This window comes from Pan paniscus, chromosome 10 (genome assembly GCF_029289425.2).
Source record: "Pan paniscus chromosome 10, NHGRI_mPanPan1-v2.0_pri, whole genome shotgun sequence".
NCBI lineage: Eukaryota > Metazoa > Chordata > Mammalia > Primates > Hominidae > Pan > Pan paniscus.
Genome location: NC_073259.2, coordinates 127,204,339 through 127,220,900, shown reverse-complemented (window position 1 = coordinate 127,220,900; position 16,562 = coordinate 127,204,339). Strand labels below are relative to the sequence as shown.

Below are 16,562 nucleotides of genomic sequence, written 5' to 3'. Positions count from 1 at the left end.
GGGAGTTATTTCTTCCAATATCTCATGGGTGAGAAAACTGAGGCTCAGGAAGGTAAGAGCCTTTCCTAGGTCACCTGCAAAGTGGTACATTCAGGATTCCAATCCACATCCAGTGCTCTCCGGCTTATCCACCGTGGCTCCCTCTAGGTCCCTTTGGGAACTAAGCAATCCTGTTTGTCCTTTCCACACTTGGCTCAAGGTATAATTACATATAGGTTTATTTAAGCCTGCCAGCTGAGTGTACAGGTCTGAGGGTAGAGGTCTGTCTCCGCTGCTCGGGATCCACCACCAGGCCAAGGTCCTGCCCCATTGCTTTGGCCTCCATTCCCTGGCCTGACGCCACTCTCTCCCCCAGCTCCGCCTCCCCGGCCCCAGCTCCACCTCCCCGGCCCCAGCTCCACCCTCAGGCTTTGGCCACTCCCCCAGGCCACACCCGATTCTTCAGGCTGGCCCCGCCCCCTTCTTGCAGGCCCTGCTGGTTGAGCTGGGAGACTCAGTCCCAAGGCTTTGAACAGACACGTAATTTCAATGATGTTGGGGTTGGGGGGACCATAAGCTCGCACAATCCTAAATCCCAGCCCCAAGGAGGCCTAGGGAGAGCCTGAGGCTCGAATGAGTAAGAATGGGAGTGGGAACGAGGGTGAAGGTGGGTCCCCCTTGCCCCCTGGCCTCACCTGGTTATCCTCCGGGCCTCCAGGTGGCTTGGGGAGTCTCTCCGGCGCTTTCTCATAGGCGAGTAGGACCGACGTCTCCGACGCGCTCGCTCGCGCTCCCGCTGCTGCGAATCCTTCTCACTGTATTTGGGATCCCGCTCCCTGAAGGGGCGCGGGGGGTTACTGGGGAGCTGGGGCTGGGCTGGATTTTCTGCGTGAGCGCGTGGGAGAGGGACACTCCCTTTCTTTCCCACCCCACTGGGTCACGGGATGGGGTCTGCACGTTGCCGCAAGGGAGACCGGAGGGAGGATGACGGGGCTGCGGGAAGAGTCTGCGAGGGTTGTTAGTACCGTAGGGGTGGGGGCTGGGCTTGTGCAGGGGTGTCAGCATTTGCAGGTGGGCATCATAGCAGGGCAGGTGCTGCAGGGGTGAGGACGTGAATGTTACGCAGGCCCTGGTGCGTGGGTAAGAACTGGGGGCTCTGAATATGGGGATGGTCTGTAGAGGCCGAGGGCTGGGGATGTGAATTCTGGGGTATGTCTGTGGGACTGTTTGGGCTGGAGACATTAGGAAACAAGGGTATTTGATGCTTCGCTGCCACTCCTGATTGGACAAAGGGAACTGTAAGAATGCTGAGTCAGGGTCAGACCTAAGAGGAAGAAGGCCCGAGAACGGGGAGGCGGGGCCAGAGAGGAGGATCAGAGCAAAGGGCTGGGGCCTAGGACGGGCCTAGTTTGAGGGGCGGGGCCGGTACCTGCTGGGGCTGTAGCGGGAGTAGCTAGGGCTGCGGCGGGACCGAGAGCTTCTGCTGGGCGGGCTCCTCTTGCCAGACTTGGAGGAATAGCTGGGAGAGCGGGAGTAGGACCTGGGGGAGAGGTAACAGCCTCTGAGGAGCCTGCTGAGTGTCCGCCTGGGTTATCCAAGACGGCTTGCGCTTTATTCAGCGGGTCCCTGGGCAGTGACCTTTTTCTTTCTGGAAGCCAGGCGGAGGAACTGGGCCCCGATCAAAGAATGAAAGCCCCTCCCCACCGGGTGGTTAATAATAATACCAACAACTTCTATTTTGTGCCTACTATCCTGGCCACTTACTAGCTGTGTGACCTTGGCAGATGAGTTCGTTTCCCTGGGCCGTTTTCTTGTCTATAAAATGCAGGTAATAATAGTCCTTACCCTAGACAATTGTAAATTGAATGAGTGAATTCGGGTAAATCACATAGCATATTGGCACCTATGCTAAGTATCAATTAGACAGAACATAGGAAATGTTAGCTATGACTATGACATATTTTATTATGTGCCAGACGTTGAACCAGTGCTTTGTGTGTATTATTTAATCCTCAACACATCTTAGGGTTAGGTACTATTATCAATTTCATTTTATAGATGGGGAAACAGAGGCACAGAGAGATGATGCACTTCGCTAAACACGGCTGGTAAGAGATGTGAACCCAGGCCTGTTTGCCTCTAAGCCAAATTTAATTCACGTCTGTTTGGTTTCAAAGTGCTCTTGATTTTTGTAGACTATATTGTTGTGCATCTACATGACTTATCCTTATGCTCCTCCCAGTCTTCTTTGCTTTCTGTTAATGCCTCCCACTTTTAGAGAACAGGGGCAGGAATAGCTCTTCCATTCTCAGTGCCTTCAGCAGTGTCCAGCTATGGTCACTGGAAAAATGTGCTTTTGCCAACTTATGCTTTGGCTATGCATTGAGAGATATAAGAAAGAGTCAAGATGAAACCTGTTTTTGGATACTTTGAAAGGATATTATCAGAATTTCCATTCACTGCACCATATAGAGTCCCTTTTCTGTGGAGCCATCTGAGTCATTTTTCATAGAATTAAAAACCTGAAATAGCTGCTCTTCTGAGCAACTGGTTCAATTCTTATCTTTTTTTGTTAATAATGTAGTAAATGATGGAGTAATTTTCCTCTTTGCTTTGTCTGTCAGGGAGCTCAGACGTCATATTTGCAGCTTACCTCCATAGCAACTTTACAGAATGGTAGGATGTGCTTTTGGGACTGTCTCCTGACTTAATTTTATATTTCTTTCCTTAATTTTTCTTTTAGCCTGATTTGCTCTTCTATTTATGTCACTCTATCATGTTGAATATTTTCATCAGTTCCCTTGTCTCATTTTTTGGAATGGACCAGTCTTGAGATGACCAGCTAAATAAGCAACTGTTTTTTGATTGTATAGTTGCAAAAGAGGAACAGTCAGGCTCCTATTGGGAATTTCTTTTTGCAGGGGAAAGCTGGACTCCCTGAATTTATGGGTTGATTCGTTTGGATAGAATCTTCCGATTTCTGAGATTTCATGTCTCATTCTGCTACATTATTAGTCTACATGAGGCAATCAAGCAATTACCAATAGCTATTGAAACTGGGTAGCAGAATGCAAAAATGGCCATAATTTTTCTTCTCCCAGTGTCCACATCCCCTGCAATGTGACTTTGCAGCTCCTTTCACTGAGAGGAATACCCTTGAATCTGTACTGGTCTTGTGACTTGCTATGGCTAATAGAATAGCAGAAGGGATGCTAATTACTTCCAAGCCTAGAAGCCTTGCACAATACTGTGCTCTCTCTTGGAATTCTGCCATCACCATGTGAACAAACCAAGACAGGCCTGCTGGAGGAGGAGAGACCTCATGGAGTAGAGAGATGAGTCAGCTGGGGTCTTTCAAACTCTCCAGCCCCCAGCCAACCCACCAGTCAATCAAAGGCATATGAGTGAGCCCAGTGAGATCAGAAGAACCACCCAGCTGAGCCCAGCCCAATTGCTGATCCACAGGATCAGGAACTAAGTAGCACTTGTTTTAAAGATGCTAAGTTTGGGGATAATTTTCTATGCAGAAGTTAATTGATACACATTAGCTCATTCTCATGCCAATAGCAGCAATAATAACTGATATTCATTATGTTCTGTGTAGTGTTCTAAGTGCCTTATAGCCCTCAGAACAATCCTTTCTGGTAAGAATTGCTATTTTTTCATATTGCAGATGGGAAAACTCAGGTTCAGAGAAATTAACTGACTTTCCCAAGGCCACCAGCTTGAAATGGGCAAAACGAGTATTCAAACCTAAGTCCGTCTGACTTCTCTCCCCCATGGGTCAAAGGACATCTGCAATTAACTAATTTCCTAAGGATAAAGGTGCTGCAGAGCAAAGGTCAAAACCACACTCACCTTTTTTCAGAAGAGGTGGATCGGCTTTGGGTGTACCTGGGGGAAGCCCTGGGATTTGGGGATCGGGACGAGTGACTGGAGGATCGGGTGCTGGCATAGGAGGAGCTGCGGGAGCACCCTTTCATGGGTGAGCTCCGGGCTGTGGATGGGACCAAACTGGACTTCTTCACTTCGGCACATTCCAGACACGGTGACTGAAATCCCCTGCAGGTGGGAAAATGTCCATGAGCACCGACTGCCCACTACTCTGGGAGCATCTTGTTTGAATACCTCCCTACCTTGGCCTAGGCTGCAGTGCTCTCATAGAACCCTCTTTGCCCCTTTTCCCATCCTATTCTCTCTGGAAAGACTTCCCAGGCCACATATGTTAGAGGAGTAGAGACAGAAGATACCTTAAAAGTAGACAATTCAGGTTAGCATTTCCTCAAGTGTGAAACGCATACCGCTGGGGCCACAGTGGAGTATTTTAGGATGTCATCAGGCATGGGCATGATGGTAAGTAACATCAAATTACATGGTGAGAAATTTATTCCCTGTCTAGTCTTTTTCTGTCCTTCTGATTACATTAATGAGGAAGCCCCCATTGGGTGCTAGTTGGTTTGTAACACCTCTCTAACACTTTGTAATCTCTCTAAGAGAGAGGAGCACACCTCAGACTCAGCCTTGGGTAGGCAACTGCAACGAGTAGTATTAAATCCATTGTTTTAATCATATGTGTTTTTATAGGTACCTTTTATTTAGGACATGTGATTCTTTTTTTGAGACAGAGTCTCACTCTGTTACCCAGGCTGTAGTGCAGTGGCTGGCTGCAACCTCCGCCTTCAGGGGTCAAGCAATTCTCCTGCCTCAGCCTCCCGAGTAGCTGAGATTACAGGTGCATGCCGCCACACCCAGCCAATTTTTGTATTTTTAGTAGAGATGGGGTTGCACTATGTTGGCCAGACTGGTCTCAAACTCCTGACCTCAAATGATCCACCCGCCTTGGCCTCCCAAAGTGCTGGGATTACAGATGTGAGCCCCTGTGCCCGGCCAAGGACATTTGATTCTAATTTTCTATTTCAGATAGTACTGTAATTTTCCTTTTACTTATATATTAAAAAATTGAGTTTATTAAAGTAAACAGGAATATCAGTAGTACATGGATATGGTAAAAATCAAGATGACCTGTTGTTGGTTTAGTTTTGGGAAATTTTGATGTAACCCATTTTGCAGTTGGAGGAATTGAGACCTCCCAAAAGACAGAGGCTTCAGGATTATCAGAAGGCTAGAGTGCTGCCTTCTGTACTCCCACCCTGCCTAGGGCCAGGCTGACCTCTGTTAGGTGCTCAGTGAAGGCATATTTATTTGGATTGGGCCAAGAATCAAGTTCAAATCACATTAATATGGTTTTCAAGGCTCACGATGGCCTGGCACCTGCTCACCCCTCCAATCTCAGGTCTTGACTCTTTCCTCTCCTGACTCCAGCTGTCATAGACTACTTATTCCTCCTGAAATATCCCTATTCTCTTCCTTGTCTCCAGGCCTCAGAACATTCTGGCTGTCTGCAAACCCTCTCCATTCCCTCTTCATCTGGCAACTCCTACTTATGATTCTGGCTTTAGCTTGATCTCACCCTTTCTGGAAAACCTTCCTTGACACCCCCTGTCCCCTGTCTGGATTGGGTGACCTCCAGTGTGTTACCACAGACCTTAGTTCTATGTTTCGCCTATCCCTATACGGCTTACTTAGTCTTATACTTGTAGGCTGTCTCTTCTGTCCCAGATATTGAGCTCCCTGGAGACAGCTCCCTGGGGACCTTTTCAATGTTCTGAGAATTTCACAAGCATCATTTCATTCCCAACAACCTTCTGAAGCCGACATCATTATTTATTTATTTTTTGAGACAGTCTCGCTCTGTCGCCAGGCTGGAGTGCAGTGATGTGATCTTGGCTGACTGCAACCTCCGCCTCCCAGGTTCAAGCGATTCTCCTGCCTCAGCCTCCCGAGTGGCTGGGACTGCAGGTGCGCACCACCACACTCAGCTAGTTTTTGCATTTTTAGTAGAAATGGGGTTTCACCATGTTGGCCAGGATGGCTTTGATCTCTTGACCTCGTGATCCACCTGCCTTGGCCTCCCAAAGTGCTGGGATTACAGGCATGAGCCACTGCGCCCAGCTGCCAGTGCTATTATTACCCCCAGATTTACAGATATGTCTCAGAAGGGTTTGTTATTTCCTCAAAACCACCCAGAGCCCCAAACCCTGATCTGTGCAGCTCCAGAGCCCCCACCCCTCCCACCTCACCAGCTCCCTACCTTCAGTGTCTATGGTTCCTTTGATTTAGAGCTGATGTCTCTTCCACTCAGCCCATATTTATTGAGCCCTCTCTGCTCATAAGTGGCATGACATAAACAGTCATGGACTCAACCATCATTTATATTTCAAAGTGAAAGGCTGGGTCTAAATTACTTAATTTGGCTGTCCACGGAGATCAAATTAAAGAGGTAACTGCTAGATGTCTCTCAGGCTTTAGTTCCTGTTTGGGGGACATATTTGTATTTGAATTCTGGTGCTGCCACTTATTAACTGAGTTTCTCAACCACTCTGAGCCTCAGTTTCCCCATCAGGTAAAAAAGGGTTACAAATAGTACTATCCTATAAAGGTTTTGAGGAGCTCAGGAAGATTATTTCTGGAAAGCATTTGGCAGTGTACCTAGCATGTGATTTGGGCTCAACGAACATGAACTGCCGTTATTATTGTTGTTGTTATTGCTATTTCAATTTTTCCTGCATAATAGCACTGCTGTATATCAGTAAACATGTGTCCTCCTCCTCCCTTCTGGGAACTTCACTGCCTGTTCTTGGAGACACTGACATTGGCTCTGGCCCAGCTCAGGTTCTCAGCCAAGCTTGGGTGTGAGCTGAGGCCAGGGATGACCTGGGGCAGGCAAATGGGAAGGCAGTTCTGCATGTGGATGTCAAGCTGTTTGTCCAGGACTGAAATGGGGTATGTGTTAGGGACAAAGAGTGCTCTGTCTTTGAAGAAGCTGTTAGCTGCTTCAGTGCTAAGGCGTTAGTCATCTTTTGAAAATTTTGGCTACATGGAACAAAGGCAAACTCCCACCCTCAGAAGTAGAAAAACCTCACTGTTAGCATGACAGAGGGCACCAGCAAAGCTTTTCCACCCATCCTGCAACTGTGCATCTGCCTCATTAATTATAAGCTCCTGAGAAAAAGCGCTGTTCCATTTTTAAATCCCCAGCACCAGGCTGAGTGTCTGGCAGAGAGGACTTGCCTGATAAACAAGTCGAGGAATAAACAACAGAATGAATGGTACAGACTAAGTGATCAGTAAATTTTAGTAGCTATTATGATGACAGTACCCTCAGTGATTAGCATTTTGTTGTGATTTCTTGAGTGAGAGAGTTAAGCGGATGACGAAGTAGAATTACAACTGGCTCATATGCATCTGTGTGGAAGAGTTTTCTGCAGGAAAACTGCATCTAGTGAGTGTGTTAAGATGGGTAAAAAAAATGGAGAAGTCTCAATGTTCTCTGATATGTTGATAAATTATACTATGGTATATCTGTATCTATAATTAATAAACGTTATTTTTTAGAGCAGTTTTAGTTTCATAGCACGATTGAATGGAAAGCACAGGGAGCTCCCATATACTTCTTGCTGCTACACACGCACAGCCTTATTCCCCACTATCGGCATCCTCCACCAACGTGGTCCATTTGCTACAATCGATGAACCTCCATTGACACATCATTATCACCCAGAGTCTATAGTTTACATCAGAGTACCCTCTTGGTGTTATACATTCTATGGATTTGGACAAATGTATAATGACAGTTATCCACCATTGTAGTGTCACACAGAGTAGTTCCATTGCCCTAAAAATCCTCTGTGCTCTGCGTATTCATCCCTCTGTCCCCTCACCCTCTGGCAACCACTTATCTTTGTACTTTCTCCATAGTTTTGCCTTTTCCAGAATGTCATACAGTTGGAGCCATGCAGTGTGTGACCTTTTCACATTGGCTTCTTTCACTTAGTAATATGCATTTACGTTTCCTCCATGTCTTTTCATAGCGTGGTACCTCATACCTTCCGAGCACTGAATAGCATTCCATTGTCTGGACGTATCACAATTTATGTATTCATTCACGTACTGAAGGATATTCTGGTTGCTTCCAAGTTTTAGCAATTACGAATAAAGCTGTTGTAACATCCAAGTGCAGGTTTTTATGTAGAGATAAGTTTTCAATTCATTTGGGTAAATACTGTGATATGTTCTTTTTTTTTTTTTTTTTTTTGAGATGGAGTCTGTTTGAGATGGAGTCTGGCTCTGTCACCCAGGCTGGAGTGCACTGGTGCAATCTCGGCTCACTGCAAGCTCCACCTCCCAGGTTTATGCCATTCTCCTGCCTCAGCCTCCCGAGTAGCTGGGACTACAGGCGCCCGCCACTATGCCTGGCTAAATTTTTGTATTTTTAGTAGAGACGGGGTTTCACTGTGTTAGCCAGGATGGTCTCGATCTCCTGACCTCGTGATCCACCCGCTTCGGCCTCCCAAAGTGCTGGGATTACAGGCGTGAGCCACCGCGCCCGGCCTGTGATATGTTCTTAAATGACAGTGACTTAACAATTAATTTAATGTTAGACTTTCTTTCATTTTTTTTTCTTTTGAGATGGAGTTTCACTCTTGTTGCCCAGGCTGGAGTGCAATGGTACAATCTCGGCTCACTGCCACCTCCACCTCCAGGGTTCAAGCAATTTTCCTGCCTCAGCCTCCCGAGTAGCTGGGATTACAGGCATGAACCACCACACCCGGCTAATTTTGTATTTTTAGTAGAGACAGGGTTTCTCCATGTTGGTCACGCTGGTCTCGAACTCCTGACCTCAGGTGATCCACCTGCCTCGGCCTCCCAAAGTGCTGGGATTACAGGTGTGAGCCACCACGCCCGGTCAATGTTAGACTTCCTTCTAAGATTGTTGGTAAAATTGTCATCTGTTTTTTTGCCTGCCTAGCCTCCATCTCTCCTGATACCAATAACCTGCTTTTCCTGTAGAGGAGTGTGGGAAGGTTCGACTCATTAGCCCTAGTGATGGCATCTGACACATTCTGGCCAACAGCATAGCATCCCCTGGGACAGTGATGGGCAGATGACCTAAGCTGGGCCAAACAGAACCAATAAGCACCTGCCTTGGTGTTTGGCTGAAATCTTTGAGAAAGAAGCATTGTTTTCCTGTTGGCTGGCTAAACCAATAGAATGTTAGCTGCTTGGCATATTTGACAATGCTTTGGGAGGATCTGCTTGAGAATAAGGCCAGTAGAATGAGGAAGCAGAATAAGAGATGTAATGAGAAAGATGGATTTCCAGCAACATATTTTTGAACCCCTGAATCCAGCTGTACCTGAAGCTAGTGCCACTAGCGTTTTAAAACAATTAAGCCAGTCTGAGTTGAGTTTCATCTCTCTTACAAATAAAATAATCTTGGGGGTGGAGTGGGGGAGGCTGGGATGAGAGCATGAGAAGGTGGAGCTAAGGTGGGAGACCCTCTACCCCCGACCCTGTGTGGTGCACTGACCTTGACTCTCTGCCCCTGCTGGTGGGGGAGAGATTCTCCAACATGGCCCCCTTGTTCTGGGGTGAGGAGGTGGTGAAGGAGTTCCCTGAATCAGAGGTGTTGCCACTGTTGAGCTCCCGGCTCTTGCTCAAGCCCCCACTGGGGCTCCCCTTCTCCTGGCCCCGAGACCTGGCTGAGCTGGTTTGCGTGGAGGGTGGCGAGGACGTGTCATTTCCTGAGTCGTACTCCTGGGAACGTCCTCGCGAGGTGGTGAGCGGGCTGGCTGTTTTGGTAAAGAGGTCAGCAGCAGACCCCGACCCAGTGATCTGAAAGCAAAAAGACCCGTTGGACACTGCTGAGCGCTGGGCCCATGGGCTGTTTCTAAATAACCAAGAAATGTTTACCGTCATGATGCACTGTAACGAAAGGAAAGAGAGAGAGAGGAGAAGAAAGAAGAGACGCCAAAAAACAAAAGCACAAATTCCTGAAGGAATACCACAGAAAGGAGATTGTTTTTTACCCCCTGCTAGGATAACTGGAAGATTTAGGTATCATGCAGAGAAAAAGCATGCGATTCAGATTAAACAAAAGAAAAAGGAAATTATACAAAATTTAATTTCTAATGAATTAAACAAAAGAGTCAACTCAATAGAAAGGGGGTGTAAACACCCTTAACCTAAAACAATAATAAAAAATAAAGGAAGGGAAAGGGGAAAAAGAAATGGAACTATGGGCCTGAAAAAATATATCTTGGAAATTAAAAATAAAAGCAGATAAAGCCAAAATTTTAAACTTCAACCAAATCCTCAATTAATTTAACAATTTTTTTTGAAAAGAAAAAGTTGCCTGAATAGAAACCTAAACAAATATCACATGGGGAAAAGAAATGAAATAAAGATGAGAGTTTGTTTTTGTTTTTTTAAATATAAAGTCAAGGTCGCAAACTGACATTTTAGCAGTTTTCAACTAAAGGGGAAAAGAAAGGAGGGGACAAAAAAAATGGAAGTTAAATAGTCTGACCAAAAATAAACGAAAAAAAGGGTCGCTATAGATATTTGTGTGTGTCCTTTTCCCCTTGTAGAAGGTAGCTAAGGCTCTTGAGTGGCTTCTAATAAATTCTCTCATGTCTTTGCGGATTATATCCACTTACCAAGCAAGAACTCCTCCTTTAGTAGGTAGGTAAGGTGTAAGAGAAAGGGAAGAGCGGGCAACGTGAGTCCATCATTAGAGTCGCAATTGACAAGAAAAAACACACACCTTTCTGCACATCCTCAAACTTGGCCCTGAACTTTGAGTTTTGGTTTTTTAAGTGCCCTTGACAGGTGGGGGCATCAATTCTGTTTTGGTTTTGTCATAAAGGGGACCTAACCTAGCCAACCTAATCAATCCCTTAGGGCCCAAGTTGGAGCAGGAAACCCTTGTGGAACATGCCAGTGGCAGCTAGAGTATTGCATCTACTACCTAGGTGTGAATATTGAGGGGGCACGAGGGAGGGAGGATGCGCTTGCAACAGAGGGCTTTGGAAGGGGCTTGGAAATTGGGCTTTGGGGTGACTGGGAATAAAGAGGGGCCCCGAGAACCCTGTCTAGGGCTGATCTAGGACCAATGAAGGAGTAAAGGAGGCGATGGAAAGCCAGCACTTGGGAAGGCGGGCACGCGTTTAGAAGCAGGATGGCGGGGGGTTTCTTTAAATATTCAGACCTGTTGTGGCTGGGATGACACAGTAAGTTTGATGCTGGCCTCTGCCAGCAGTACCATGCTTAGCTGCGGATGGAAGGGACCCCTGCCCTGGGCCTTCTCCAGAGATAACCATCCCTATGGGATGAGAAATCTGGGGGACCAAGAAGGCACCCCCTTAAGACTGCTGCCTGCCTTAACCACTCTCTGGGTACCTGAGATCCCAAAATTCTCTGTTTAAATGACTCCTATGCCACTTTCCAGGTCTCTGTAGACCTCATCCATGGACCCATTCTCCTGCAGGTAGACCATGCTTCAAGTGTCCACACTTCTAGGTCCAAGGGTAGCTATTTGGACAGAACTTGGATGTTCAGGCTGAGGAGTCTATATGCATGTGTGTAAGCCCCATCATGGTGTTGGATGTGCCAGATGCAGGGAGAGAAAGGGATGGTTCCAGGGCCAGATTCTCCCGCCACTGCCATGTCATATCCTGGCACTCTGAAATGGTCCAAGAGTCTAAATTCATAACTAACTTTCAGATCATTTTGAAGGTATGTTGACCAAGATAAGAGAATATATTAAGTTTGCTGACTTATTTATAAACATTTAGACATCTAATTTGTGGGTCTTCTTCTATACCTTTGCTCTGACCCCACAAATGTTAGGGCAGCTTTCACCATAAAAAGCCTACTCTTTCCCCCAACTTTATCTTGTGCATCTTGGCCCTAAAGGAGGGGGAACTTCTACTTCTGGAATTTCTTAAGAACCATTTCTGCCTTCTCAGCAATTGGTCATGAGGGTGAAACACAGACACATTGGAACTGTGAGAATAGCATAACTCCTGCAGTCAGGATGTCAGCTCCTGGGGCCGGGGAGGCAGGAATTCCTTTGTAGATTCTCCCAGGAGGCTTTGCATACAGGCAAGGTGATAGTCTAGCTTTAGAAAGTTCTGTCCAGCACAGCTGCCACTTTACCTGCATGGCACACTGGATAGCTTTGCTTTGGGAGAAGGGACCTCAAAATAAGGTTGCTCTGGTGGAGTTTTCTACAGTGAGACTTTTAAAACAATAATGTGAAGGCCCTGTTCCCATTCAGTCCTCCTATTTATTTGTCTTCTTGTTTTGCATTTTAGATGCCACATCTTTCTCAACTCTGGAGTTCAATGGTAACACATGTATCTCCACCACCTCTGTCAGGAATGTATCATGCCAGGCAACTAGACCCTGAGATCTGTGATCTCTGGCTTGGGCTTGGTACAAGGATGGGATCATGGAATCTTTGCCCCAGAGATGGTGAATGGTTGGTAGCCAGTGTATTACAAGTGAATCCAGCAAGCCCATCCTGGAGGGAGCTAGGCTGGAAGAACTCAAGGACAGGGGCCTGTGAGTACAATAATTTTCATTATCTTGTGGTTTGCTATCTGGAGGCTGCCAGGCCGGGCCTTTCTCTCCCAAGTACTTGTTCCTAGTCTTGACTACGAATTTCATTTTTCCTGGTGCACCATGGATCCCCGTAGGCAAGGATTTCTTGAATGTGAGGCCCCTCTGGGCTAGTGGATATAGAAGTGGATCTAGCCTTGTTCATCTTCTCAACCCAACACTCTGAGCTCACAGGGATACTTTCAGAGTACTACCACCTGGCTCTGACTTATCCACATGTAACTTGTGTGGTCAGAACTGAGAAATCTACAAGGCATTATGCTTTTCCATCATCACCAGAAAACAGGGATAAAGGCACTATTGAAATGTTCTCATTGGGTTAAATTTGGTGCCTGAAAATACCAACCTCTCCTGCATGTTTAAAAGTCCCATTTCTTTGAATGGATCTAAACTCTTTGACATGGATGACAGTGTCTTTTACACCCCGGTCCTGCCTACTTCACAAACAGCATCTCTTCCACAGCATCCCACCCTGGCCCCCACAGCCTAAGCTGACTGATTCAGATTCGAGTTTTCTTGGTTCTGCCATCCCATCTTGTTCTAACCCCAGGCCATTTGCACGTGCCATTTCCTCTGCCTAGAATACTCCTCTCTTCCCCACTTCACATGGCTAAATTTATTCATCCTCCAGGTGTCCTATCACCTCTTCTAGAAAGCCTTCTCTCATCCTCCAGACCAGGATAGCACAATACACTGTACTTCATTCATTCACTGAATCTTGAATTCACTCACTCATTCAAAAATGAGTGTCATTTGTTTGCCACAGCCCTGTTCCTCAGTAGAGTAGTTGCTTATTTTATTGGCCGTCTCTCTGACTGGGTTTGGAGCTTGCTGAGGGCAGGGCCATGACTGCTTCAATGTTGCACCCCAGCATTCACCAATGCCTGGCACAGAGTAGGCACTCAGTAAATTTTGCCTAATGAACAAGTTTGCTCTCTGGTCCCTTGGAAGGCTCTGTGGGCCTGCCTGACTTCATTTATTGTAGAGACAACTGGGTGATCAGGCCCAGGTGGGATCCAGCTGGGTGTCTGCCAGCTTTGGGAATTTGAGAAGAAACCAGCCTCCATCACACTGAGAATCGTTCTAGGAAACTTGGAGACCCCTGGCTGAAGCTTGGGGTCTCAAGACCAGCTAGGCTGGGTGTGTGAGCTCGAGAGAACCTCTAGAATCAAATATTTATTTTTATCGATATATAATAGATGTACATATTTTTGGAATATATGTGATATTTCGATACATTCACATAATGTGTAATGATCAGATCAGGGTAATAGAGATAGATATCCATCACCTTAAACGTTTATCTTTTTTTATGCTGGGAGCATTCAAATTATTCTCTTCTAAGACCGAGCATGGTGGCTCACGCCTGTAATCCCAACACTCTGGGAGGCCGAAGTGGGTGGATTACTTGAGGTCAGGAGTTCGAGACCAGGCTGGCCAACATGGCGAAACCCTGTCTCTACCAAAAACTACAAAAATTAGCCGGGTGTGGTGGCATGTGCCTGTAGTCCTAGCTACTTGGGAGGCTGAGGTGGGAGAGTTGCTTGAACCTGGGAGGTGGAGGCTACGGTGAACCAAGATCACACCACTGCACTCCAGCCTGAGCCCCCCAAAAAATTATTCTCTTCTAGTTACTTTGAAATATAAAATAGAATATTGTTTACTAGAGCCACTCTACTGTGCTATTGAACAGAAGGTCTTAGAAGAAAGTTTGAGGTCCAGACCCCTGGCAGAGAGAAAGCAAGCCCTCTGTTCTTTCTCTCATTCCCCCTGATACCCCTCAGACTGAGGACCCTGGGAGAAAGCACCCAGAGGCTCTGCACAGATTCTCAACAGCATAAGCTGCAGGCTTCAGGTGAGAAGTTTCAGACCTGCAAAACCTTTCAGATGAAACAAGCTGTGCTGGGTCTTCTTACTTCTTATTCCACTCTCTGCTACTATGGGAGCTCATATTCAAAGATGGACTGAGTTCAGTCATTTGCATGTAGCAAGGCTGCCAGCCTGCATAGTGACTTTGTTCCTATTAGGAAAAGGTACTCCTATAGAGAATGGAATGATGGTTACTAGAGACTGGGAAGGGTAGTGGGAAGTGGAGTATAAAGTAGGCATGGTTACTGGGTACAAAAATGCAATTAGAGAGAATAAATGAGATCTAGTATTTGGTAGCACATCAGGACAACTATAGTTAACAATAATTGTTTTTTTTTTTTTTTGAGACAGAGTCTCGCTCTGTTGCCCAGGCTGGAGTGCAATGGCATGATCTTGGCTCACTGCAGCCTTCACCTCCTGGGTTCAAGCGATTCTCCTGCTTCAGCCTCCCAGGTAGCTGGGATTACGGGTGCCTGCCACCACACCCAGGTAATTTTTTTTGTATTTTTAGTAGAGACAGGGTTTTGCCATGTTGGCCAGGCTGGTCTCGAACTCCTGATCTCAGGTGATCTGTTCCGCCTCAGCCTCCCAAAGTGCTGGGATTACAGGCATGAGCCACCGCACCTGGCAGAATTAGCAATAATTTATCTTATATTTTAAAATAACTAAAAGAGTGTAATTGGAATGTTTCTAACACAAAGAAATGATACATGCTTGAGGTGATGGATGCACAATTACCCTGATTTGATCCTTACACAGTGTATGCCTGTATGGAAACATCACATATACCCTGTAAATATATACAACTATTATGTAGCCATAATAATTAAATTTTTTAAATGAAAAAAAAGGTGCTCCTTATGGGTCAAGAATTAGAAAAAGGTGCCCTTTCTGGCCAGAAAGATTAGAAAAGAGATAGTACACCTTTTTCTGGGCTGAAGCAGTCCTGCATCCGTATTCAGAGCTTAGTAAATGGAGGGCAGGGGGGTTTTGATCTGCCAGTTGCTCTCCATGCTGGTCACCCTCTCAAAGGGGACAACCAGCATGACATCATGTCCCTAGCGGGTATATCTGGAGTGAGTAAATCGTCTTACTCCATCTGGCCTACTTAGAAGATTCCTCTGGCAGAGAGGAGGTGGTAACCTGAAGACATTCATTCCTGCCTCTTTTCAGCTGAACTCTACTTGGTATTGTCTTTACAAATCTTGATGTGCTCTGTTTATCCTTCCAGGTGGTAGGAGCATTTTCACAAAGTCATCATCAGAGATATTCAGATAGTTTAATGGTCTCCTAAACCCCAGACTCCACCTTCTGCAGAGCTCTCCATTCACTCCACACGAAGAGGAGGAAGGAAGACACAATTGAGGGAAGCCCAAGACAGGATGGGAGAGGTCTGACCGTGGAAGTGCAGAGGAGACATTAGAGTTGTGAGCATCTGATGGGCTGACAAAGGGGCCTCCCATGGTCTTGCCTCTGCCCTTCCATCCCTGGGTATTGCCTTCCTAGTCAGCTACTCTCTCTGGCACATAAGGTGCAAACAGTCACCCGCCTCCGACATTGATACAACAGGATGGTTCTCCTTTGCTTCTTTTTGCCTCCTTATTTATATAATAGGCCTCTCATAATTCATCTTTGAAGAGCTCCTCTTCATGCATTGGGAGTTTCTCTCTGTGCATGCAACTGCTCTTTGTCCCAAGATACTTGTTAGCAAGAGCCACTCCAGATCCTCTGTCATCTGGTAATAATGCCCTCCAGGTACCCAGGACCCCCTTTTAAGAGCTGGAACCCTCACACCAGGGTTCTCTTCCTTGGTCCAATTTTACCTCTTCTTCCATCTCAGCCCTCACCCTCCATGATGTCTACATAAAAGCCTACTTTCGGGGTATGGCATGAAAATCCAGCTTCCACAAGATCTACTTAATGGCCAAATGAAATAATGCCTGTTTAATCTGGATTCTTAGAAGTCGAGATGGAAAATGAGTGCTAATAATTTGAGAGGGCAAGGAACCTCTGTAATGGAGTGTGGAAATGATGCAGAGGAGAGAGGGAGACAATAAAAGATGCATTATCAAACCAGCTATTACAGTGGGCAGCGGATGCTTAATCTCAGTGAGGACACCCTGGGAACCAGTGTAGAACATGCACCCCAGAGTTAACCTCAACCAAGGAGTGAGGGAGCTGGGATATTT

The 16,562-nt window shown here is 46.3% G+C and overlaps 1 protein-coding gene across 1 annotated transcript in view; it reads right to left on the bottom strand.

Annotated features, from left to right (window-relative positions):
- The window catches only part of SRRM4 (serine/arginine repetitive matrix 4), a 181,730-nt gene that overhangs the window by 7,962 nt on the left and 157,206 nt on the right, over positions 1 to 16,562 (bottom strand). Inside the window, exons 9-12 of the mRNA XM_014347332.4 lie at positions 9,410 to 9,714; positions 3,838 to 4,041; positions 1,409 to 1,519; positions 675 to 815 (exon numbers count right to left, since the gene is read on the bottom strand). Coding sequence (XP_014202818.1) covers positions 675 to 815; positions 1,409 to 1,519; positions 3,838 to 4,041; positions 9,410 to 9,714 — 761 coding nt within the window. The remainder of the gene's footprint in view (positions 1 to 674; positions 816 to 1,408; positions 1,520 to 3,837; positions 4,042 to 9,409; positions 9,715 to 16,562) is intronic.